This window comes from Hyperolius riggenbachi, chromosome 8 (genome assembly GCF_040937935.1).
Source record: "Hyperolius riggenbachi isolate aHypRig1 chromosome 8, aHypRig1.pri, whole genome shotgun sequence".
Lineage (NCBI taxonomy): Eukaryota > Metazoa > Chordata > Amphibia > Anura > Hyperoliidae > Hyperolius > Hyperolius riggenbachi.
In genome coordinates this window covers 161,874,041-161,899,873 of record NC_090653.1, presented here as the reverse complement: position 1 = coordinate 161,899,873, position 25,833 = coordinate 161,874,041, and the positions used below count along the sequence as shown (strand labels likewise).

The 25,833-nt window shown below is 43.6% G+C and overlaps 1 protein-coding gene across 3 annotated transcripts in view; it reads right to left on the bottom strand.

Annotated features, from left to right (window-relative positions):
- Positions 1-25,833, bottom strand: part of LOC137527167 (phosphatidylinositol 3,4,5-trisphosphate 5-phosphatase 2B-like) — a 212,392-nt gene that overhangs the window by 133,000 nt on the left and 53,559 nt on the right. For all 3 annotated transcript variants that reach the window (XM_068247638.1, XM_068247636.1, XM_068247637.1), the window contains exons 2-3: positions 24,881-25,025; positions 13,344-13,407 (exon numbers count right to left, since the gene is read on the bottom strand). In XM_068247638.1, the coding sequence (XP_068103739.1) occupies positions 13,344-13,407; positions 24,881-25,014 (198 nt within the window). In that variant the 5' untranslated portion in view covers positions 25,015-25,025. The remainder of the gene's footprint in view (positions 1-13,343; positions 13,408-24,880; positions 25,026-25,833) is intronic.

Sequence of the window (25,833 nt, the reverse complement as noted above, 5' to 3'; positions counted from 1 at the left end):
AAATGGAGTGTGGGTGTGTGTACACTCAGACAGTGAGTGCACGCACGCAGGAGCTAGTAGCCTATGAACACAGTGACTGAGTGTCCTAGACTCCTAGTACAGTAAGAGTAAGTAGTAACAGTAAGTAGAACTTTCTAATTACAATAATCAATCAGCGATCAGAAGGAAATGGAGTGTGGGTGTGTGTACACTCAGACAGTGAGTGACCGCACGCAGGAGCTAGTAGCCTATGGACAGTGACTGAGTGTCCTAGACTCCTAGTACAGTAAGAGTAACTAGTAACAGTAAGTAGAACTAACTAATTACAATAATCAATCAGCGATCAGAAGGAAATGGAGTGTGGGTGTGTGTACACTCAGACAGTGAGTGCACGCACGCAGGAGCTAGTAGCCTATGAACACAGTGACTGAGTGTCCTAGACTCCTAGTACAGTAAGAGTAAGTAGTAACAGTAAGAAGAACTAACTAATTACAATAATCAATCAGCGATCAGAAGGAAATGGAGTGTGGGTGTGTGTACACTCAGACAGTGAGTGCACGCACGCAGGAGCTAGTAGCCTATCAACACAGTGACTGAGTGTCCTAGACTCCTAGTACAGTAAGAGTAAGTAGTAACAGTAAGTAGAACTAACTAATTACAATAATCAATCAGCGATCAGAAGGAAATGGAGTGTGGGTGTGTGTACACTCAGACAGTGAGTGCACGCACGCAGGAGCTAGTAGCCTATGAACACAGTGACTGAGTGTCCTAGACTCCTAGTACAGTAAGAGTAAGTAGTAACAGTAAGTAGAACTAACTAATTACAATAATCAATCAGCGATCAGAAGGAAATAGAGTGTGGGTGGTGTGTGTACACTCAGACAGTGAGTGACCGCACGCAGGAGCTAGTAGCCTATGAACACAGTGACTGAGTGTCCTAGACTCCTAGTACAGTAAGAGTAAGTAGTAACAGTAAGTAGAACTAACTAATTACGATAATCAATCAGCGATCAGAAGGAAATGGAGTGTGGGTGTGTGTACACTCAGACAGTGAGTGCACGCACGCAGGAGCTAGTAGCCTATGGACAGTGACCGAGTGTCCTAGACTCCTAGTACAGTAAGAGTAAGTAGTAACAGTAAGTACAACTAACTAATTACGATAATCAATCAGCGATCAGAAGGAAATAGAGTGTGTGTTGTGTGTGTACACTCAGACAGTGAGTGCAGTGCGCACACGCAGGAGCTAGTAGCCTATATGAACAGTGACAGTGAGTGTCCCTACGGGTACAGTAAGAGTAAGTAGTAAGTAAGTACAACTAAATAACAATAATCTATCAGTAATCAGAAGGAAATAGAGTGTGTGTACACACAGACAGTGAATGAGTGCACACACGCAGGAGCTAGCTAGTAGCCTATAAACAGTGACAGTCAGTGAGTGTCCTACTCCTAGTACAGTATAACTACAATACTATTAGTAAAGGACAGCAGAAATACTGGTATAGATGAGAGAAATAAACAGAGGACAGCTGCCCACAGAGGCAAGGCCCCCCTGAGGCCTAAACCTGTAAGCTTGCAGCAGCTGCCTGTCTCTAATGTAACACACAAGCTACTAACTAAAATACAATGTCTATCTAACTAACAACAATATAGGTGTATATGGCAGGTGTAGGTGAGCAAAAACGCTAGGTAAATGATCACAATAGAGCACTTGCTAAGCCAAAGCACAAAGGAGCAACTCTCTCTCTGTACAAGTCTCAGGCAAGCATGGAGAAACGGAACATGGCGGCCGCTATTTATAGGGTAGGGGCTGGCCAGGGTCCCCCTCTGTGATTGGCTGCCGTCAGAGGGCCTGGGAGCCCTCTGATTGGCTCTAAGGACATCAATCTGGGCTATGACGCTATTCGAGCTCGGTACCGAGCTCGAATAGCGCCGGGTTGCTCGAATAGCTCGAATAGTGAATGGGCTATTCGAGTGTACTCGGATAGCCCATTCGAATAGCTCCAGCTATTCGGAGCTCGAATACCGAGCTCGAATAGCTGGAAAAGAGCTCGAATATTCGAGCTACTCGAATATTCGAGCTCTGCTGAGCACCACCAGCCACAAGTAGAATTAAAGTAAATTACCAATATTCTTCTATAAATCACTGGGTAATTCTGATAGTAGAATATTAAGTAATATTTACTGATATTTTACTAGGGCCTAACTTAACCTCATTCTCAGAAGAGTCCCCTTCTACCGATGCCTAACCCGGACCCCTCGAAGATGCCTATCCCTAACCGACCTCCCTCTGTGAACCCTCACCAACCCCCTCGCCAATGCCTAACCCTAACTGATTCCCCTGCCGATTCCTAACCCCACCCACTGAAATCCTTACTGTAATTACTGCTTTTGCTGCTAAAAACTCTCTCCCTTACACTAATAAATGGGCGTTGGAAACCTGCTGCCAGTGTTCAAATTGCCCCTTGGGCACCACGAAAGCTGTAATTAACATTGCTGTCTATGTGGTGCCTACTTTAACCTGTTTTGTGTAAATACAGCCACAGCAGATGTGGAGACTGCTATTCATTACCAAAGCAGGTGCTGGTTACATGGTTATTTATACAAGTAGCTATTAAATTTGGCTAAGATGTTTGGTAAAAGGGATGTACAAGTGCACATTATATATACTGTAGAGTTTTCTAATATATTGGAATGGTGCAAATGTCACTTTGACTGAGATGAACGGTAGAGTGCCAGCAAACCGTGAAATAACTGTACTTTATAGTTCCATCACACACTTATACTCCTGAAAATATTAATTACATCATTTACATTAAACTATTCAGATTCTTGCACATATCCAAAAACAGGTCTATAGATATGCTTTTATGGAAATCGATTACTACTTATTTATGGAAACATTAAGTAATAAGGTGCATTTTGATACTATACACCCCCATACTATAGACCCCCCATATAACAGTACATTGCATTTACATTTGCTTATTACTCAATACACTAAATGAAAATTGACACATGTGGTTGGCAAACAGTGCTGTAACACCTTTCTATAATGTGGTTTTGAAAGGAAACCAAATACTTCAGAACGAAAAGAAACATACAATTTACGCATCCAGTGAAAAAATGGCGCCGGTTAAATAATGGCGCCCCCTTCTGCCGATATTTCTTTAAAACGATATTTATCGTTTTAACGGTGCAAACCTTGTGAACGTAATTTATTATTTTAAAACCTGCTTTTTTTGTCCTGCCTGAATGATATTTATTGTTTTAAGCCCTGCTTTGCTGCTGTTTGGAAAATGTCTGGCCGCCGACTTTAACGTTTAATAGCACAGCCCCCTTAAAAGATAGAAACACCAAATTTGCAGGGAATGTTAAGAAGAACAGTGGGAACAAGAGGAAAAATCTTTTTCAAAAAGACCTTATACTTTTTGAGAAAATCGATTTTAAGTTCAAAGGAAAAAAATATACATTTAAATACGGTAATGACAGTTGTTAGGGAAACAATTCCCGCCAACTTTAGCAGTTAATAGCAAAGGCCCCTTAAATCCTAGCAACACATAATTTGCAGGATATGTTAAAAAGATACTGGGAAACAATATTTAAAAAAAATATATTATTTTTTTAATTTTTGTTTTATGTTCAGAGTGTGGGGTCCCCCCTCTGGAGGCTCTGTAACCCCTTGTCACCCATGCAGGCTGGAAAAGCCAGAATGCGGAGCCCCGGCCGACTGGGGCTTCGCACCCTGAGCTATACCAGCCCGCATGGTCCATGGAATGGGGGGGCTCCGGGGGAGAGGGGCGACCAAGTCTTCCCCTCTCCCCCCCGAGCCCTTGTCCAATCCATGGACAAGGGGCTCTTCCCCACCTCCAGTGCCGCAGGAGGAGGTGGGGGCGACGACTCCCTGGGGGGGTTCATGGTGGCATCTGGGAGTCCCCTTTAAGAAGGGGAACCCAGATGCCTGCCGCCCTCCCAGGAAAAATGAGTATAAGGGTGCAAAGTACCTCTTACCCTTTTCCATAAAAGGTTAAATGAAATAAAAACGCAACAAGGAGAAAAGTCCTTTAATGGAGTGTTCCCCAACCCTGTCCTCATGGCCCACCAACAGTGCATGTTTTGTGGAAATCCAGAGAGGTAGTTAATCAGCTCTGCTGAGACAATAATTACTTTACCTGTGCATGTTTGTGGTTTCCTGCAAAACATGCACTGTTGGTGGGCCTTGAGGACAGGGTTGGGGAACTCTGCTTTAATGTTCTTAATTAACCAGAAATACTTACCTGTACCTTTAAGAAAAAATTCCCACGCCATTATCCTCGGAAAATGTCCCGCGCTATAATCTGTTTTGTCCCACGACGACAGTATCCTCTGTCTTGCGATCTTCAGAAATACTTACCTGTACCTTTAAGAAAAAATTCCCACGCCATTATCCTCGGAAAACGAAAATTTAAATTTTAAAAAAATAAATAAAATGTGTTAATTTTTTTTTTTTTTTAAATATTGTTTCCCAGTATCTTTTTAACATATCCTGCAAATTAGGTGTTGCTTGGATTTAAGGGTCCTTTGCTATTAACTGCTAAAGTCGGCGGGAATTGTTTCCCTAAGAAATGTCATTACCGGATTTAAATGTATACTTTTTTTTCTTTGAACTTTTAAAATCGAGTATAAGGTCTTTTTGAAAAAATGTTTCCTCTTGTTCCCACTGTTCTTCTTAACATTCCCTGCAAATTTGGTGTTTCTGGCCTTTAAGGGGGCTTTGCTATTAACCGCTAAAGTCGGCGGGCGTTTAATTTTCCCACGGTCAGAAGGAGAATTTTAAAATCGATTTTCTCAAAGTATAAGGTCTTTTTGAAAAAATGTTTTTTCCTCTTGTTCCCACTGTTCTTCTTAACATCCCCTGCAAACTTGTGTTTCTATCTCTTAAGGGGGCTTTGCTATTAAATGCTAAAATTGTCGGGCAGACATTTTCCAAACGGCAGCAAAGCAGGGCTTAGAACAATAAATAACGTTCAGGCTGGACAAAAAAAAATAAAATTTTAAAACGATAAATTACGTTCAAAAGGTCGGCGCCATTTTTTAACATTTAAACGATAAATATCGTTTTATAATGTAAGTGAATGGGGCGCCATTTTTATCTATCGGCGATTTTTCACTGGCCCGCAAGTTACCGCCAAGGAGAATTACAATAGTGGGGGAAAGAGATACATTGGAAATGGCAGCAATTTAATTTATATAGAGCCAACATCTTCCATAGCACTGAACCACAGTACAAAACAGACAATAGTGGGTAGAATACAAACATGAGTAGTTCAACATAAGGTGCAATCAGGACATCTAGCAACACAAATAACAATAAGTACAATTGATGTGTAGTTTGAAAACTCCAACAATACTGGTACAGTATACAGGATCTTCTCAAAAAATTAGCATATTGTGATAAACTTCATTATTTTCTGTAATGTACTGATAAACATTAGACTTTCATATATTTTAGATTCATTACACTACAACTGAAGTTGTTCAAGCCTTTTATTGTTTTAATATTGATGATTTTGGCATACAGCTCATGAAAACCCAAAATTCCTATCTCAAAAAATTAGCATATTTCATCCGACCAATAAAAGAAAAGTGTTTTTAAAACAAAAAAAGTCAACCTTCAAATAATTATGTTCAGTTATGCACTCAATACTTGGTCGGGAATCCTTTTGCAGAAATGACTGCTTCAATGCGGCGTGGCATGGAGGCAATCAGCCTGTGGCACTGCTCAGGTGTTATGGAGGCCCAGGATGCTTCGATAGCGGCCTTAAGCTCATCCAGAGTGTTGGGTCTTGCGTCTCTCAACTTTCTCTTCACAATATCCCACAGATTCTCTATGGGGTTCAGGTCAGGAGAGTTGGCAGGCCAATTGAGCACAGTATTACCATGGTCAGTAAAACATTTACCAGTGGTTTTGGCACTGTGAGCAGGTGCCAGGTCGTGCTGAAAAAATGAAATCTTCATCTCCATAAAGCTTTTCAGCAGATGGAAGCATGAAGTGCTCAAAAATCTCCTGATAGCTAGCTGCATTGACCCTGCCCTTGATAAGACACAGTGGACCAACAGCAGCAGCTGACATGGCACCCCAGACCATCACTGACTGTGGGTACTTGACACTGGACTTCAGGTATTTTGGCATTTCCCTCTCCCCAGTCTTCCTCCAGACTCTGGCACCTTGACTTCCGAATGACATGTAAAAGTTGCTTTCATCCAAAAAAAAGTACTTTGGACCACTGAGCAACAGTCCAGTGCTGCTTCTCTGTAGCCCGGGTTAGGCGCTTCTGCCGCTGTTTTTTGGTTCAAAAGTGGGTTCATGCTTCCATCTGCTGAAAAGCTTTATGGAGATGAAGATTTCATTTTTCAGCACGACCTGGCACCTGCTCACAGTACCAAAACCACTGGAAAATGGTTTACTGACCATGGTATTACTGTGCTCAATTGGCCTGCCAACTCTCCTGGCCTGAACCCCATAGAGAATCTGTGGGATATTGTGAAGAGAAAGTTGAAAGACGCAAGACCCAACACTCTGGATGAGCTTAAGGCCACTATCGAAGCATCCTGGGCCTCCATAACACCTGAGCAGTGCCACAGGCTGATTGCCTCCATGCCACGCCGCATTGAAGCAGTCATTTCTGCAAAAGGATTCCCGACCAAGTATTGAGTGCATAACTGAACATAATTATTTGAAGGTTGACTTTTTTTGTTTTAAAAACACTTTTCTTTTATTGGTCGGATGAAATATGCTAATTTTTTGAGATAGGAATTTTGAGTTTTCATGAGCTGTATGCCAAAATCATCAATATTAAAACAATAAAAGGCTTGAACTACTTCAGTTGTGTGTATTTAAATCTAAAATATATGAAAGTCTAATGTTTATCAATACATTACAGAAAAGAATGAACTTTATCACAATATGCTAATTGTTTGAGAAGATCCTGTATGTTCATTTGAAAAAATATACATAAACTGGAAACGCTAGGGGAGGTTCCTGCCTTTGCATGTTTACATTCTACATTTTTAGAAGATATGCATAATATGGAATATGGAAATGTGGAGCAGTTGCCCACACCACCCAATAACAACCCTTGTCAATCCTGTGGCTCACGGGCGTAGCAATAGGGGATGCAGAGGTTGTGACTGCACTCTGAGCCAGTGGGGCCCTCCTTCATTCATCCTTTTTTTTTTTTTCATTTGTGCTTTGTTGTTAATAATCACTTCTGTATATGTGCAGTAAATAGTGATAACATTAACAAATGACTTCCCTCGTTCTGATTGAAATTCCCTCCTGATTGCACCTCTTACATGGAATGTCCTCGGATGGTTTTGAGGCTTCATACCAATACAGTGGCTAGGGGCCCCATCTAAAACTGAATCCTATTTTATTTCTCCTGGGCAACTGCTCACTCTCGTTTCATTATTTTTGCATGTGTCATGATAAATCGTTTAGGGCATTTATTTTGAAACAAATATTTTATGAGAAAAGGCCAGACTTTACATTTTTGACTTAAATGACTAGTTGGCGAGGATTATTTTTTCCACTAATACCAATTGTAGTGTTAAATTTTAGGTGTATGACCAAGCAGCAGAATATCTATCAAAACAGGCACTAAAAACTATGGCTGAACACAGAGCCACACCCATGGCCGGCCTTAGACCTGAGCGACCAGAGCGGTCGCTCAGGGCGCCGGCTTCCAGGGGGGCGCTCCTGCCCCCCTTGCCGCATATCTACCTGGCTGCAGGGCTCTGCCCGAGTTTCTTGCGTTGTAGCTCTGCCCCCTGGTGCCGCTGGGGTTGATGGGGGCGAAGACTCCAGCAACCTGCTGCCTCGCATGCTGTCATCACTGTGCGTGCACACGCCCTCTAGTGACAGCAAGGAGACATCGGAAGGTGGTGCAGCTGCAGCCCCACGGACTTTGGAGGACACTGGAGCAGTGACTAAAGGCTGGCGCAGGGGTAAGCAGCAACCAGGGGACAATCTTATATGCCCAGCTGATTCCTTCCTAGTCCACCGTCCAGCTAGCTCAGGGGTGGGCAAACTAGCCTGCCTGCTTCAGTCCTCCTCACCAATAGGATCCCTGTGATGGCAAAGGGATAATGAGCAGCGGGAACAGCAGGCTAGAAGGCTGGAGGAATGTGCCCTTTTAGTTCAGCTTCCACGTGGTTAGAGCAGGAGATCTTGTGTTTATTCTTCTTATCTCACTAAGTGGCTGTATACAGAAAAGTCAGGTTGCTGTCCTTATTTTGTTAAAAATATGTATGCTTGGCTGGAATGTCGGGCATCTCACTGAATTAACTGATAAGCAGCTCACTAGAGTGATTCTTTCCATCACCCTGCTGTGTGCAGACTGCACACAGTAACTGAGTCTTCCTGACAGGACATGCCTAGTCAATAGTGTGTACAGTGAGGGTTCTGCCTGTGTAAGCAGTTTGTCAGCTAGTAAGGCTGGTAGCTTAATTTCAGTGTGCAGAATATGCTGATTGGCAGTAATTCTCTCTTTCTCTGCCCACCCATTGTCTATCTATGTTCACTCTCTTCCTCCCTCTCTACACACACTCTCTCTCTCCCTCCCTCTCTGTTTACCTCTGCCCACCTCTCTACCCACATTCTCCCCCTTCCTCTCTGTTTACCTCTGCCCACCTATACCCACATTCTCTCTCTCCCTCTCTGTTTACCTCTGCCCACCTATACCCACATTCTCTCCTTCCCTCTCTGTTTACCTCTGCCCACCTATACCCACATTCTCTCCCTCCCTCTCTGTTTACCTCTGCCCACCTATACCCACATTCTCTCCTTCCCTCTCTGTTTACCTCTGCCCACCTATACCCACATTCTCTCCTTCCCTCTCTGTTTACCTCTGCCCACCTATACCCACATTCTCTCCCTCCCTCTCTGTTTACCTCTGCCCACCTATACCCACATTCTCTCCTTTCCTCTCTCCCTCCCTCTCTGCCCACACTCTCTCCCTCCCTCTCTGCCCACACTCTCTACCTCCCTCTCTGACCACACTCTCTACCTCCCTCTCTGACCACACTCTCTCCGTCCCTCTCTGCCCACGCTGTCTTTCTTCCTTCCTCCCTTTCTGTCCACCTCTCTGCCCTCACTGTCTCCCTCCCTCTCTGTCTACCTCTCCACCTATCTAGGAGATAACGCAGAAGAAAAGGTGATTTGCATATAGGCCTGTGTGTGCGTGAAGAGGATGAATAGGGGGGGGGGGGGGCACCAAAATCTGGTTACGCTCAGGGCGCTGTGAAACCTAAGGCCGGCCCTGGCCACACCTATGGAAAACAAAAACTATTTTAGCAAGTTCTCACAACACAGAAAATGACCATGGACTGTTTGTACAATGGGCACACATTACACCATCATGGCCCTTATTCAATTCAAGTTGTCTCTTAGTTAATGTTTTCACACCTAATCAATAAAATGCATTTTAAAGTGTTCCTGAGACCAGATAAGGAGTAAGATGAAATGGGGCCCTAAGCAAGATAGCAGTTTTTGCGCACCCCTGATGGTAATCCACAAAGGCGTAGCTAGACTTAATAGGGCCCCCCTGCAAAAATGATAGCATGGGGCCCCCTTGGTCCCTGAAGCTCATAAGGATCACGTGATCAGGAGCCAGCGAATGGCAGCAGGGAGTGTTCTGCTATGAAGCAGTGTCTAGAAACAGGAAAAAATGACACACTCCCACTACTTGCTACTCTGTATGGCGGGAGGAGGGAACGTTTTTGTGAGCGAACAGCGAGGCTTTTTTTTTTGCAAATGACTGCACTTGATATTCCACAGTTTTATTTTATGTTTAAATTTACTTTTTAAGTTTTAACTGTTTTATTGTTTTTGCTCAATGACACATTCATTGAAGTATGCCAGAGCTAAAATCTATGAACTATTGACCCTTTTTATCTTGTTCCTGTTCTCAGAAGCCATTTTATGCTAGGAAAGTGTTTTATAGTTAGAATTTCTTATTAGTGAGGGTCACACTGTAGTCACTTCCTGTCAGTACTGAGTCAGCCACTTACATACCTGATGTTTAACTCTTTCAGGCAGAGAAATGAATAAGGCCCTATATATCACAGCCATAAAGACTTCTTTAAAACCTGAGTATTGCAAGTGAAATAATTAAATTACCACTGGCAAGAGTCAACATTTATTCACTTAAAATGAGATGAGGGCATTGCAGGTAATTAAAAATATTATAATTACTCAAACATTTAGAGCTGAATATCTTATTGCAGATCTGGAACAACAGAGATGTTGAAGGTTACCAAATAATCTGCTATGGTAAAGGCCATGATCTGGTGGGTGAGCAGTGTTGGGTGAGAGGAGCAGCTGACTCACTCACACCATACTTTCTTACCAGACATAACTTCAGCAAAAATAACTAATCTCTTCCTGCCTCACTTATAACCCATGGTATCATATCCTCTAGATCAGGGGTGTGAATCTTAATAATGTAAAACGTGGTCTAAGTTACAGGCCAAATCGTTCATTAAGATTTATAGTTTATGGAACTGTCTACAACTATAGTGACTGTATGGGGACCTGCTTCTCCCCCTTCTGCAAAGTACTGCAGTGGAGAGGTTTACTATTTTCCTTGTATAGAAAGAAATGACCACCAGCACTTCAGCATTCATGGGATGACCACAATAAATGATTGCAGAGGTTACACAGACACCATGCTACCACCAAAGGATTTACCTGCTCCAGTGCAGTCACACACTTTATGCTGCAGCTGCCAGGAAGAACAGAAGAGATGATGTAACACTTTAACACTGCTACTCTGCAATGTGGGGAGAGGGTGCCGGGGAGTTTGGATCCAAGGAGGAGGCCTGAAGCTAATTTTTCTGGGGAGTCCCGTGAGTTGTTACTGCAACCCGCTAAAACTAACAATGCTTCAACCACAAACACTGTCACTGGTGTGCTCCTTTGGATGGGAAGGCCGTGTGCTGACATTCTCTTACTGCTCACAGTGATGCACACTTGAAGCTCTTGACGGCCTCATAAAATAATGAGGAGGACTGGATTCGGCCCACGGGCCTTGAGTTTGACACTTGCACGCTTGATCTTTTCTACCTGGCAGATGAAAAAAATAAAAATAGAGGACCAAAGATTAAAAGGCTTGGTTCAGACGGACGTTTATGCAGTGGTAAATGATGGACACGATGCTCATCATTTGAACACTGTCCATTCAGATGAGCAACCGTTGGTAAGATCGTTTACTGTTGTTTGTGCAAACACTGCGTTTCGTTCCCAATTTTCCTCCTCATCTGCCTGGTGCTTAGCCGATCGCTTCCAGGATCGTTTACCTCCATGGCTCCGTTTCCCCCTGTGGGGGTTGAAAATGTTGTAGGCCAGGAAACGCTGCAAAAAGCCGCCAAATGCTTCTCTGCACGATTCACAAAAAGCATTACGAAAGAGATGCCAGACTGCTGTTGGCGGCTGGTCCAGACACTCTTCTGAACCAAGCCTAAGAAAGACATTTATGGGATTAAAATGATGGAAGAAGATAGATGTATACAGAAGAACGATAGAAGTAAACAGAGAGATGTATACTATTGAAAAAGTACACCGATCAGAAAAAAAGGAGGAGGCTGCATGGGGGGAAAAGTTAATGGGCTTGGGTGGTGCGTGTTATTTTTTTAATAATAAATTTTACAAGTGTATTTTAAAAAAATCCATTTTTATGTGTTTCCCACTTTGGTCACAGTGTTCGTGGTCATGGGCATGCACTTGCACCGGACTTTCAAAAGTGACACTGCCCGACGTCTGCTCATTTATTTGAAACCAGGCTGTCAGTTAACAACATCCTGGACCCTCTACAATCTGGTTTTAAGAAACACCACAGCTGTGAAACAGCCCTCATGCAAGTCTGCAACGATCTGCTCATGGCAAGGGACAGAGGGGAATGCTCCATCCTAATCCTGTTGGATCTCTCAGCGGCTTTTGATACAGTTGACCATGAAATCCTGCTTAACAGACTGCAGGAGTACTGTGGCATCAGTGGATCAGTCCTCCAGTGGTTCAGATCATTCCTGACTGACAGAACACAGAGAGTATCCCTAGGACCTATAATGTCCAAACCTGCACCTCTACAATTCGAAGTGCCACAAGTATCAATCCTATCCCCTCTGCTGTTTGCAATCTACATGTTGCCACTCGGTACACTTATCCAACGACATGGCCTGACGTACCACTGCTACGCCGATGACACACAGCTATACCTGTCCTTCAAACCTGGTGGAACAGACCCTACTCCAAAAATAAACTCTTGCTTAGCTGAGCTTCAGGCATGGATAAATGATAATTGGTTGAAACTGAATGCTGACAAAACTGAGGTCCTCTTTGTCCAAAGCCAGTGCTCGCCATTAAAACAGCTCTATCCTAAAGCAACACCAATCAGGATTGGGAATTCAGACATAAACCGCTCCAACCTTGTGCGCAGCCTTGGCGTACTAATCGATGGGGATTTGAGTTTCAGAAACCAAATTTCATCTGTAGTTAAATCTTCCTACTTTCATCTGAAGAACATTGCAAAGATTAAACATCTGATTCCCCCAGAGGATCTTCCAATCCTAGTTCACGCCTTCATCACATCACGGCTGGACTACTGCAATGCCCTTTATGCTGGTCTCCCCAAAAAGGACCTGCGTCGCCTGCAATTAGTGCAGAATGCTGCTGCCAGATTGCTAACAAACCAGCCTCGCCACTGTCACATTACACCAATCCTTCGCTCACTGCACTGGCTACCGGTAGAATGGAGAATACTCTTCAAGATTGGACTGCCGACATTCAAATCCCTGCACAATCTGGGCCCTGGATACATGAAGGACTTGCTGAAGCTGCACCACACCTCTCACAACTTCAGATCAGCAAGTTTTATAAACTTGGTCACTCCCAGAGTGCACCTCAAAAAATCTGGAGATAGAGCCTTCTGTCATGCTGCCCCTACTCTTTGGAACTCCCTGCCACACCCAGTAAAGACAGCACCATCCCTGGAGCTATTCAAATGCAGACTGAAAAGCCACCTGTTTAGCCTGGCATTTCCAGACTTATAACATTCTTCCTCTGTACCACGATGGTCTGAGCCATGCTTATGCGCTTTGAGTCCTATGGGAGAAAAGCGCTCTACAAATGTTATTTGTTCTTGTTGTCGTTGTTGTTATTTTACAGCACCATAGAAGAAAGAGGTGCTATATAAAATAGGTGCTTTTTACAATAACCATAAAGATAGCTGGACATCAGTCACTAAATGAAAACTGAAACAAATCTATTAAAAGGCAGCATATCTTTCACTATAAAAGTAGTTGTAATGTAATTTGAATTCTGTATTGCTCACCTGGACTGCCAGTAATCCATTTTCTTCTGGTAAAACACGGTATGTGTGCACCTGCTGCTGATACCTGCAATAAAACCATTAAATAGTGTTTTATAGAAAAGAGGCAGATTCAATTCACTCAGCGTATTTTAGAAAAAAAAAAACAGCTTATATTTTATGTTCTGTACTGCAATGTAGCATTGCTGTTTGCTGCCTGTTGATTATTATTGATTTATAAAGCACCAACATATTCCGTGGCATTGTACAAAGTAGGAAAACAAACAAGGGGTACATAATGATACAGATAATGATATACATCAAATATGGACACTGGTACAAAATACAGAGCTGGTGGTTACAATGACAGATGTAGCATGATGAATAAAATGTGTAAAAGACTGCAAGCTATAAAATGAACAACAAAATCCAAGACACATAAGGGTGATAGAACCCTACCCTTGTGAGCTTACAATCTAAAGGAATGGGGAGGAAACGAGGTGGGGAAGTATGCGGTATGCATACAGAAACAGTGCCTTTAAGGTTATCTAGTAAGGAGCAAAACTTGAGAGGTTCAAGGGGAATGGCCTAAGTTAGAGCATATGCTTGTCGGAAAAAGTGAGTTTTGAGGGAGCGTTTAAAGATTTCAAAGGTTGGAGAGTGACGGATGTGCTGTGAAAGGGCATTCTAGAGGAGGGGTGAGGCATGTGAGAAGTCTTGTATACATGAATGCGAGGAGGTAATTCTAGAGGAGGACAAAAGAAGCTCCTGTGCCGATCTGAGATTGCGGTTGGGTTGGTATCTGGAAACTAGTGAGGAGATGTACAGGGGAGGGAGATTGTTGAGAACTTTGTAGGTTAGGGTTAAGAGTTTAAAATGGATCCTCTCGGTAATTGGCAGCCAATGAAGATCTTGACAGAGAGAAGCAGCGGAGGAAGCCCAAGAAGAGAGATGGATGAAACGAGCAGCCGAGTTCTGTACAGATTGGAGGGGTGCCAGTTGGTTCAGTGGTAGTCCACCAAGCAATATATTACAATAGTCCAAGCGAGGTATAATGAGAACATGTACTAACATTTTAGTAGTGTTCTAGTAAAGTTTGGATACAGGATATGTTTTTGAGTTGGAGACGACAGGAGCTGGTTAGGGAGTGAATGTGAGGAATAAATGAGAGAGAAGAATCAAATATTACCCATAGGCACTGTGCTTTGATAACTGAGGTTATAGCAGTGTTATCAATATTTATTGTTATATCAGGAAGAGAAGTGGACAGAGACGGTGGAAAGATGATTAGCTCTGTGTTTTTCATATTGAGTTTTAAGAAGCGAGAGGTCATAAAAGAAGATATAGTAGACAGGCAGTCGGGAACACGTGTGAGGAGGGAGTTAAGGTCTGGGGCCGAGAAGTACAGTGTTGTATCATCTGCATATAGGTGGTATGGAAACAGGGTCGGCGGGAGCTCGGGATTTCGCCTGGTAGGCCTCCCTTTTTGTGGCCCCTGGGGGCCCCGAACACTGCAGGAGGGGGCACAGCGCAGGAAGGAGGAGCAGTGGTGGGCAAAGAGCAGCGGTAGGGGGCAGTCTCCCCCCCCTCCCTCAGTTTGGGGCCCCCCCTTCCACGCTTCCCCCTCCAAGCTACAATGTGCAGCGAGGGCCAGACCAGAGCGGCAGCGAGCGGGGAATCGATCAACTTACTACTTCCTGGTTCTCGCTCTGCATGCCACTACTCTGGTCTGGTCTTCCCTGCTTTACTGTCCAATCGCGCTCTCACTGACTGTGCTTCCTGTGAGAGCGTGATTGGACAGCAGAAAAGACCAGACCAGAGCAGCGGCAGGCAGAGCAGGATGCAGGAAATAGTAAGTAGACACTTTTTGCCCGCTTGCTGCCGCCCGCTGCACATTCTAGCCTGGAGGGGGGAGCGGCGAAGGGGGGGCCTCCAGGTGAGTTAGGGAGGGGGGAGACTGCTGCTAGATTTTTTTTTTCTTTGGGGGTTCGGCTCTCCACCATGTGGTCTGGAATAAAAAAAATTGCCCTCCATGTCCAAAAAGTTGGACAGCACTGGACTACTTAATATTTTTATTTTGCGGCATTTGACTACTTGATGAATTATCATGAGGCATGTAACTACTTGATTATTTTATCTCTCCGTAAATAACAATGCTACTTATTTTGTGTATTTTTTTGATAATTTGTGTATTTTTAAGTCTGCCCATGACCCATCATTAGAGATGTAGCGAACGGTTCGCCGGCGAATGGTTCCAGGCGAACATTGGGGGTTCGCGTTCGCCTGCGCCAGGCGAACCTTTGCGGAAGTTCGATTCACCCCATAATGCACTATGAGGGTCAACTTTGACCCTCTGCATCACAGTCAGCAGGCACATTGTAGCCATTCAGGCTACAGTAAGCCCTGGAGCCCCCCCCCCCCTTATATAAGGCAGGGTCCGGCGGCCATTACACTCACTCGTGTGCCTGCTATTAGACAGACTAGAGCGAGCTGCTGCAGACTTGTTCTTCTAGGGACAGATTAGTTAGGTTATTGGCTGCTTAGTTTGCTCCTGGCTGATTGTTATTGCTTTTATAGCACCCTAGCTCTTTTCAGAGCTCATCCTGTACTTTATTTTTTTTACTGTGTGTCAAACTGGCACTTTTGTTGTATGCACAGCCTTGCTAATTGATAGTGTGTGTGTGCCACTGCCAGCAGCCCAGCACAATTAGTGACTGACTACCTGTGTGTGTGACAGGGAGCTGCACATTGTACTACCCAGTACTGCATATACCCAGTACCTGTTGTGTTTACTTAACCCACCTCATCACTGCATATACCTAGCTTTGTGTTGAGTGAACCCAGCTCACTGCATATACATACTACCTGTTGTGTTTACTTAACCCACCTCATCACTGCACATAACTACCTGTTGTGTTGAGTAAACCCAGCTCACTGCATATACCTACTACCTGTTGTGTTGAGTGAACCCAGCTCACTGCATATACCTACTACCTGTTGTGTTTACTTAACCCACCTCATCACTGCACATAACTACCTGTAGTGTTGAGTAAACCCAGCTCACTGCATATACCTACTACATGTTGTGTTGAGTGAACCCAGCTCACTGCATATACCTACTACCTGTTGTGTTAAGTGAACACAGCTCACTGCATATACCTACTACCTGTTGTGTTGAGTGAACCCAGCTCACTGCATATACCTACTACCTGTTGTGTTTACTTAACCCACCTCATCACTGCACATAACTACCTGTTGTGTTGAGTAAACCCAGCTCACTGCATATACCTACTACCTGTTGTGTTTACTTAACCCGTTGCTCAGGCTCCACACCGGATTCAAACCCCTCATTCCCCGGCCATTACCCGGGGTCACAAATGGCAGACTTGCCTGCCTTCATATGATTCTCGTGAAAGGAATGTGGTGTCATCTTTGCCCGCCATAACTGGTTCTCGTTAAAGGATTTAAAGTACATTCATTTCAAATACACAGCAGGGCCTCGAAAGTCCTCCTCCTGTATTGTTATTTTTGGTCACTACCTCGGGGCGGGCGGGCGTGCATGCCTGCCTGCTGCCCTCCTTGGATGTGTAGTGGTAGCCGTTGCTCAGGCTCCACACCGGATTCAAACCCCTCATTCCCCGGCCATTACCCGGGGTCACAATGGCAGACTTACCCGCCTCCACAGGATTCTCATTGTAGCGGTACTGAACAAGTACACAGCAAGTAGAAAATGTAATTTAAAGACAAAACGTAAGCTTTTTAACAATGCCATGGAAAGTTGAGAAGGAAGTCACACATTACCTAACATCACTGAGTGAGGAAGAGCAATCTCGCCATGTTGCGCAGTAGTCCAGCATGGCCGTCACTACACAAGCAGCTGTTTGCGGTACGTTACACAGTGAGTTTGGTGTGTCAGTGTGAAGCAGTACTCTAATTACACTCCCTGATTGATGTATACACATGCAAGATGTTTTAAAGCACGTTAGGCCTGCAATTTAGCATTCAATGTGATTTCTGCGCTTAAAACGCTGCTTTGCGTCATCCAGATTTTTCCCCGGGACTTTTGGCATGTATCCCACTCCGCCATGCCCCCCTCCAGGTGTTAGACCCCTTGAAACATCTTTTCCATCACTTTTGTGGCCAGCATTTTTTCTATTTTTCAAAGTTCGCCTCCCCATTGAAGTCTATTGCGGTTCGCGAACTTTTCCGCAAACCGAACCTTCCGCGAAAGTTCGCAAACCTGGTTCGCAAACCGAAAATCGGCGGTTCGCGACATCTCTACCCATCATGACCACGTCCATGTTCCAGTGCGTGGTGACACCCATTTATTTTTGCTGCGGTGTGTATGTATATATATATATATATATATATATATATATATATATATATATATATATATATATATATATATGCAAAATCTCACGCATATGTGAAGGGATAGGTCGGGAGGGGGGGGTGGCAGCTGGTCCCAGGCTAAAGCTTTCCTGGTGGGCCCTTAGTGTCCAAGTCCGACTCTGTATGGAAGGCCAAATGAGTTGATTAAATTACCAAGGCCATGCATGTAAATGGAAAAGAGGAGAGGGCCAAGGACAGAGCCTTGAGGTATCCACACAGATAAACGATGTGGAGAGCAGGTCTGTTCTGAGTAGGAGACACTGAAAACCATCCAGAGAGATAGGATGATATCCAGGAGAGAGCGAGGCCCTTTGTGTCCAAAGGCTGCCATACACTGGTCGATTGCCACCAGATCGACCAGCAGATAGATCCCTCTGTGACTGAATCTGATCAAAGAGGGATCTATTGGCTGCCTACACTGCAAACAGATTTTGAATCGATTTCACTATGAAACCGATTCACAATCTGTGGAGCTGCCGCTGCCCCCCCAAACTTCCTGTCGGGACCGGAAGTAAGTGAAGCCATCCGGAGCCCAGCGCTGAGAAGGGACAGCGGGGACACGCGGCGGCGGATCAGGTAATGTATTGCTGCTAGCATAGGTCGTCGGACATTCGAACGCTGCTATCGACGCACTCCCGAACCGCCGGCGATCGAGCGAAATCTTCTGCGTGGACAGATATCGATGGGAACAATCGATTTTGGATGGAAATCGATTGTTCGGTCAGCTTTTGCCAACGATTTCACAGCAGATTCAATCACACTGATCAAATCTGCTGTATATCGATGGGAAATCGTGTAAGTGTATGGGCCCCTTAAAGATGAAAGCATCTGTAGGAGTAACGTGTGGTCTACAGTATCAAACGCTGATGACAGATCAAGAATGATGAGTATGGAATAATACCCTTTGGATTTAGCCATAAGAAGATGATTGGCACTTTAGTAAGGGCTGTTTCTGTGGAATGGTTTGCCAGACTGGAACTGATCAGTTGAATGCAACTGTTTAGTTGAATGCAAAAAGTCATTTGATTGCATCCAGTGGGGCAGATTTATCAAAACCAGTGCAATGACAATTTGTGTAAAAGTGGAGCAATCAGAATGATCAATCAGAATCCTTGATCTGGGCACCTGCTCCACTTTTGCACAAGTTTTGCCCTAATTCTCCTTGCATTGTATATAGATTACCATGTGTGTTAGCCTTAGGGACCTCTCACACTGATGCAGTGCGGTGCAGCATTTTACCGCAGCCTAACATTAGGGCAATGAAAGTCTATGGGGCATATCACACTACACGTGATGGGGTGCAGCAGAAGTAGCTACTCTAACGTGAGCGCAAACTTACATTACAGTGCAACCTCTGTGGCAAACTGCGGTGATATGCGGCGGACTGGAGGTCATATAAGGCTATGGCGACGGGCGTGTTTTAAAACGACCGCCACAAGTTTCACGTGTAGCGCATGCACAGAAGCGGATTTAGCAATACAATTCCCCGCACATCATCGATTCCGCCGCAGGAAGTGGGTCACTTCCTGCTTGACCTGCTGCCAATCGGGGATTACTGCTTATTAACTCGGTAATCCTCGAAGGATGTTTCTGGCGGTGCGGCAATCGCAGAAATACAGTGTGAAATCGGCCTCAGAGCACATGGTGAGCTATAGTTTATTATGTTTTGCATGCTGTAAATACATGAAATTGAGCTATTTACTTTACCAAGAATTTAATACTGCTTTTGCCATACTTAGAATCTGTGTACACATGAAGCTTTTAAGGTAATATTTAATAATAAAAAAAATTATTTTATGAAACTGCTACAGCTGGTTGGTCTTTTGAAAACTGTTATCTGAACACATAATAATAATGTGTAGCTATTTTAAAAGACAGACTATTTTTGTGTAAAAATATGTTGGCTAAACACAATAATAATTGCAATTGTGTGTTATTGTGGAAAAAAGTATTGTAGATATTTTGAAACAGAAATGTATTGTGTGAGAATATGTGTTCAACAAACACAGACTTATCCTGCTGTGTTGGCGCATATAATACACTAGTAGTCAAAATGTTAAGTTATTTGCAAAAAAGTGCTGTAAGTATTTAAAAACACAGAATGTTTTGGTAAGGGAGTAAACACACTAATCCTGTACATATCTGCGTGTGTGAGTATGACACTAGTAGTTATGTTACAGTGTTCTGCTCCTTTTATAATATTTTAAATACATTTAAACACAGATTGTTTTTGTATAAGAATAACCACTATGTCTGCTTTGCAGCAATCACAAAATCACAAAGTGCCTGTGATTTAGCAAATCGAGGAAGTGCGCCGATTTCACCGCGATTCCTGGAGTGATCGTGGTTTGGCTACTGTAACCACTGATGTGATTGCTCTGGGATCACTCCAAAAATGCTGCAAGCGGCATTTTGTGGTCACTGCTAGTGGGACTACGCCCGTAGGGATCCACTGGAGTACAGCTCTGCCAATCGCCGGCAAGTGCTGCAATAACGCTACTAGTGGGTCCCAGCCCTATATGTTTACTAAACACAAACAGCAGCAACAATACAAGTATAAATATTCAATTCCCCTAGCACTGTCTCCTACACAGCAGCCTATAGAACAACTTGCAGCAGCATTACCTCACTGTACCAACATAAGTAAATGCTAGCCTGGCTCACAGTCACTTTGACATCCTAGCACTTATTCAATTCACTTTTTCTTCTTATTTTCCTCCTGGGGAATAATTTTTTAGCTTCTCTTTAAAATAGCTTTTATAGCACAAAATAGATGAAAAATTGTCAAAATAATTTTGAGCATTTTCTTGCTTACAGAAAGCAAATCAATACTCAAAATAATTTTGACGGTACTTTCCCCTATTTTTTTTTTACTTTTTCAATTACAGAGTGCGTAAAGTTATTTTAAACAGAAGATAAAAAAATATTTCCTAAGAGAAAACTTGGGAGAGAAGGTGAATTGGATAAGGGCCCTGATGAGATGCTTGCCAAAACCAAAACGAGATGTCACTGCTTTTTCCTGGCCCTGGCTGGTGGACCAGGACAGCATACCATAGCCTAACCCACTCAACAAACAAATATAGCCAAGCATTGGCAATGTTTGTCTCTGTTTGCTTCGGCCTACATAGACCTTGTTTGGGCGGAATTTGTGTCTGAAGCTAAGAACTAAGCCTAGTGACGAGAACTAAACTATTTGCAGAAAGAGATTTAACAAGAGCTAAATAGTTTTGGTTTTGTTTTGTTTTTTAACTGGCTCCATCCGTCTCACATTTTTATTACAACAGAAAGCATAAAACAAAAATAGTACTGTAAAAGCATATGTTGCTTACTGGCAACTGTTGTAAGAATACTTCCTATTAAAAGTGGGTGTTTTCTGAGATGTTGGCCCTTGCATGTTTAACATGAACCCAGGTGAACCTAGGCTTCCTTCACTGTTCTCAAATGTACATCTTGTATAGAAAATCACCTCTTTTACTGATGAGACCTGAAACATTTTGTAACTCCCACACTTCACACAAATAAAACCTAAACTAATGCCTATAGTAGTCCTCTTCTTTGTGAGCCATGAATCATGAATTTAGACACTCTAACTTCATCTCCTGTTTTATTAAACAAACAAATATAACACCCAGAGCAGAAGCTTTTGTTCCACTGAACCTAGCACAGGCAAATCTCGGTAATAATACTTCTAACATTTGTATAGGGCTTGAGAACTACGGCCACTAAGGGCGCACTCAATAGGCCACCCTGCATTTTGGCTAACTGTAAGGTTTACACTTCTCGGATTTGTGTCCGTTTCCCCGAAAGAGATTTTGGATGAGATTGTACAGCCGCTTGAATCCAAATTCCCATGTGTCGGCAGCATAATATCACATTGCACATTCAAATCCCCATAGCTATGCATGCCATGGCTAGAGGTAATTGGATTCTGCAGAGGTTTAACTTGAACCTTGTGGGGCCCCCGGTGAACCTCTGGCAGCTGGGCCCCCTGCAAACTCCCCCTCCCCCCCCCCAAATGACAGCACAGTCTGACGCCCACACAACGCCCCACCGCCCCCAGTCCCCCCCCCCCCCCCCCGTCCCCCCCATGAAACTCTGCTGGCCAGGGCCCCCTGCAAACATCCCATTCCCTCAGCCTCTCCACAGATGGCAATACTGTTCCCATCCCCCCCCCCCCCAATTAGAGCAGTGGCCGCTTCATACATTGTCTTCATCCAGCAGAGTTACATATCCTCCTCACTCCTATCTTCATTGTAATCGCTGTACAGTCTATCTCCTTGCAACTCCTGCCTGAAGGGAACCACAGGGAGATAAATTGTACAGCAGCTACAGCAAAAAATTTAATGAGAACATGTCTCTCTCCGCTAAATGGAGATTATGTATGATGCAGCCGCTGCTCTACTCCTCTTGCCTCAGGACCAGGCCCACTTAGCCCCCCCCCCCCCCCCCCAAGTGCCCTCCTACGAAGATGAGGGTCGCAGAGTTATTTTTACACCCCTGGATGCAGTAATTATCTCCATATGAAATACCACAATCACCATCACATATGAAATACCACAATAACCTCAACATATGAAACATAACAATTACCTTCATATATGAAAAATACAAAAATCACCCCCTTATGAGATCCAAGAATCACCTCCATATGAAATACCACAATTAGTCACAAATGTGAAATACCATAATCACCCCACATATGAAATACCACAATCAACCCCACTTATGAAATACCACAATCGCTCCCTTATGAGATGCAGTAATTACCCCCATATGAAATACCACAGTTACACCCATATATAAAATACCACAATTACCCCACATATGAAATACTACAATCACCCCCACATAGAAAATATAGCAATTACCCATACAAATGATATGCAACAATCCCCCCCCCCCCCTTTTTGAGATGCAGTAATCACCCCATATACAATTTTCCAGGCCTGCCCACGCATATTTTCATGACTTTTTATCTGTATCCTCTGCTGTGCAGTCATACATGGGCCCCTGTGCCCCCCCAGATCTCCTGCAGTCATGGGGGCAATAGTTATGCCATTGCATTCTCGCATTGTATGTGTCGGCATCATGCATTGCAAGGCGTATGCCACACAAATGGAAACAAAGGGGTTGATTCATTAGGTGTACTGCTAAAGCAGTGCTGCTGAATGAGAGAAGCGAGGTGTGCACACTCTACGTGCGGCAGTGCAGTGTAGTTTGTGCTGCCAAATTACTCACGCTCCTTCTAAGTAATGGCCATTCCACTGAACCTGCCCTGAGCCCAGGCAGGTCCAGAGGCTTTAATGGATGTGATCCCCTCACTTTGATTGGCCCAATAGGCTGCCTGTGACAGGCAGCCTATTGGGCCAATCAAAGTGCGGGGATCACGTCCTATGAAGCCACTGGACTTGCCGGGGGTCAGGTCGACTTTAGTGGAGCGGCATTACTTATAAGGAGCGTAAGTAAGTTAGTAGTGCATGCTATGCTGCACTACCGCGCATATTGTGCGTACAACTTGCGCTCCTCTCATTGAACTGGAACTTATTAAACTGGAACTAATTTACGCCCTAAGAATACGGTGTTGTTTCATTAAGCTGTGCTGCTTTAGCAGCTTAATGAAACAACCCTGTAGTCTTAGGGCGTAAATTAGTTCCAGTATTATCCTAAAATCAATCTTGAGCTGAAAATAACGTGATTAGATAAAAATTGTGTATATCCTCCTACTCCTAAAAAAAATACTTTTTTTAGAATCTCAGTTTTATTTTCTTTTAAAAACCTCAAAAATAGGTTTAGTGTTTTATTGTCTCAGGTGAATGACACAGTGTATCATACAGTCTGACATAGTTCTAAGCCAAAACCTGTGAACTATTCGCTTTTTTTAACCTATCCCCTGGACTCAGTAGCTGTTCTCTTCCAGGAAAGAGTTTTATGACTCTAATTCCTCATCAGTGAGGGTTAGCTATAGTCCAAAAAGGTGGCGAAAACAGAGAAACTGACATACCTGAATGTTTCACTCTTTCAGGCAGAAAAACAAAAAGGAACACAGCCTAGTTATTTGTATACTGTAAATTCAAAAACAAGATAAAACAATGCACTAGAAGACCATTGATCTAGTCCTCTTATAGTATAGAAAAAATCCAAGTGTAGGAACAGCCTGGCACTATCACTTTTAATATCAAAATTGCATATGAAGAACAATATAAAGTGCAGGACCAGTGCATGTAACAGTCCTGATACAAACAACAATTGGATATACGGTACTTATCGTATGTGGTAATGCTAAGTATGGAGGAGCAGCTGTGGGCGCCAGAGGGTGCAAGGCCTAATGACCATTTTGCATGGTGAGAACCTAGCTTCTTCTGAGGCCTCTGTGCTCTTATAGTATAGTCAGAGATTAAAGTCACCTCAAAATCAAATCCAGGTACACAGGTGTTAAGGCAAGGGATGATCTTGTGGCTTGATAGTGTAAACCACAACCTCACCCTACAAAAGGCGCACTCACCCTTTTCTTAGACCCTCTATGAGATGGGTCAACAGCGCCTTGGGGTCATCTAGGCTGTCCCCGCCTTATCCGGCACACTCCGTCTCCTGTCTCTGCTCTATAGGAATCTCATGAGCCCCTTACACCTCAAATTAAGGACAAAGGAGCTCCAAGAGTGTAAAACCGTCTTAAAACTTTAATATAAATTCAAATTTCAAACTCGCATTCTCCAATAGGTATATATTGCACAGCGTGTTATCGGGCTGTGGTGGCCACCTGGCTAGCTGAGGTTGCGCTGCAGTACAACCCACTTTCCGCTGTAGTCTGCCACACCTCTGCTTCCCACGTCCACCAGTTGCCTGGCAGCCCTGCTGATCCTCTGCCTCTAATACTATTAGCCATAGCCCCTGAACAAGCATGCAGCAGATCAGGTGTTTCAGACTTTAAAGTCTAATCTGACAAGACTAGCTGCATGCTTGTTTCTGGTGTTATTCATATACTACTGCAGAGAAATAGACCAGCAGGGCTGCCAGGCAACTGGTATTGCTTAAAAGGAAATAAACATGGCAGCCTCCATATACCTCTCTCTTCAGTTCCCCTTTAATCACACTAGTCATCATTTGTCAGAGTCAGTGCTGCAGAAAACTACAGGGATCCCATAGAAAGCAGGTAAAAGCTCACTTACATGAGACAGATTGCATAGGCTCCCGACACAGATTCACTCTGGCGCACAAGAAAGGCTCCATCCCTTCCATCACGGATCAGTAATTGTTCTGCACTTGCTTGGCTCAGCTCAGCATGGTACCAACAGTCACACATGTTCTTTGTCCCTATAAAAGACAAAACAAAATGTCTGGGACCCTTTTAAATATTTCAAATTCTTTAAAACCATTAAAACCACTAATCATTCCAGTGACATGGGTCAGATACATTTACAAATTCGTTGAACAAAATGATCATTCCTAATCTTATCAGGCACCCTTCCAAAGTATGCATTTGTACATACTGTATTAGGAGACCGAAAAACATATCCTTAGTGGTGCACCACTACACCAATAATTTGCCAGTGTGGATACAAGGATACATGCATAAATCATTTGAAGAGACAAAAACTTTTTTTGACCTGTATAGCAAGCCCACAGAATGGAATACTTTGTTGAACTTTCATAGTTTTCACCCTTAAAGGCTTTTGGGAATCGTTACTGAAATCCCAGTTCAAGCGTGTTAAGAGGATTGTCAGTGATCCCAACAAAAGTTACTGTAGATTGCAAACTATGTCCCAAAAATCTTTGGACAGGAATTATCCTGAGGTCTTGGTACACAGGTTGAGGGATGAGGTTTCATCCATGAGCAGGAGTGCTCTATTGTCACCCAGGGATAGGAATAATGTAAGCTATTGCTATGCATTACACTAATTTGTTGCCTGATGTGGTTAGCTTCCAATTTGTGCTTTGTGGCCCATGTACGCGGACCATATTACGCATGACACCTTACTAATGAACACAATATGCATTCCATGTGGTTATGCGGATCATGTTCCGCATCACGCCTTTTTCTTTTTTATGCAACGCTGCGCCCCATAGTTACATAGTTACATAGTTATTTTGGTTGAAAAAAGACATACGTCCATCGAGTTCA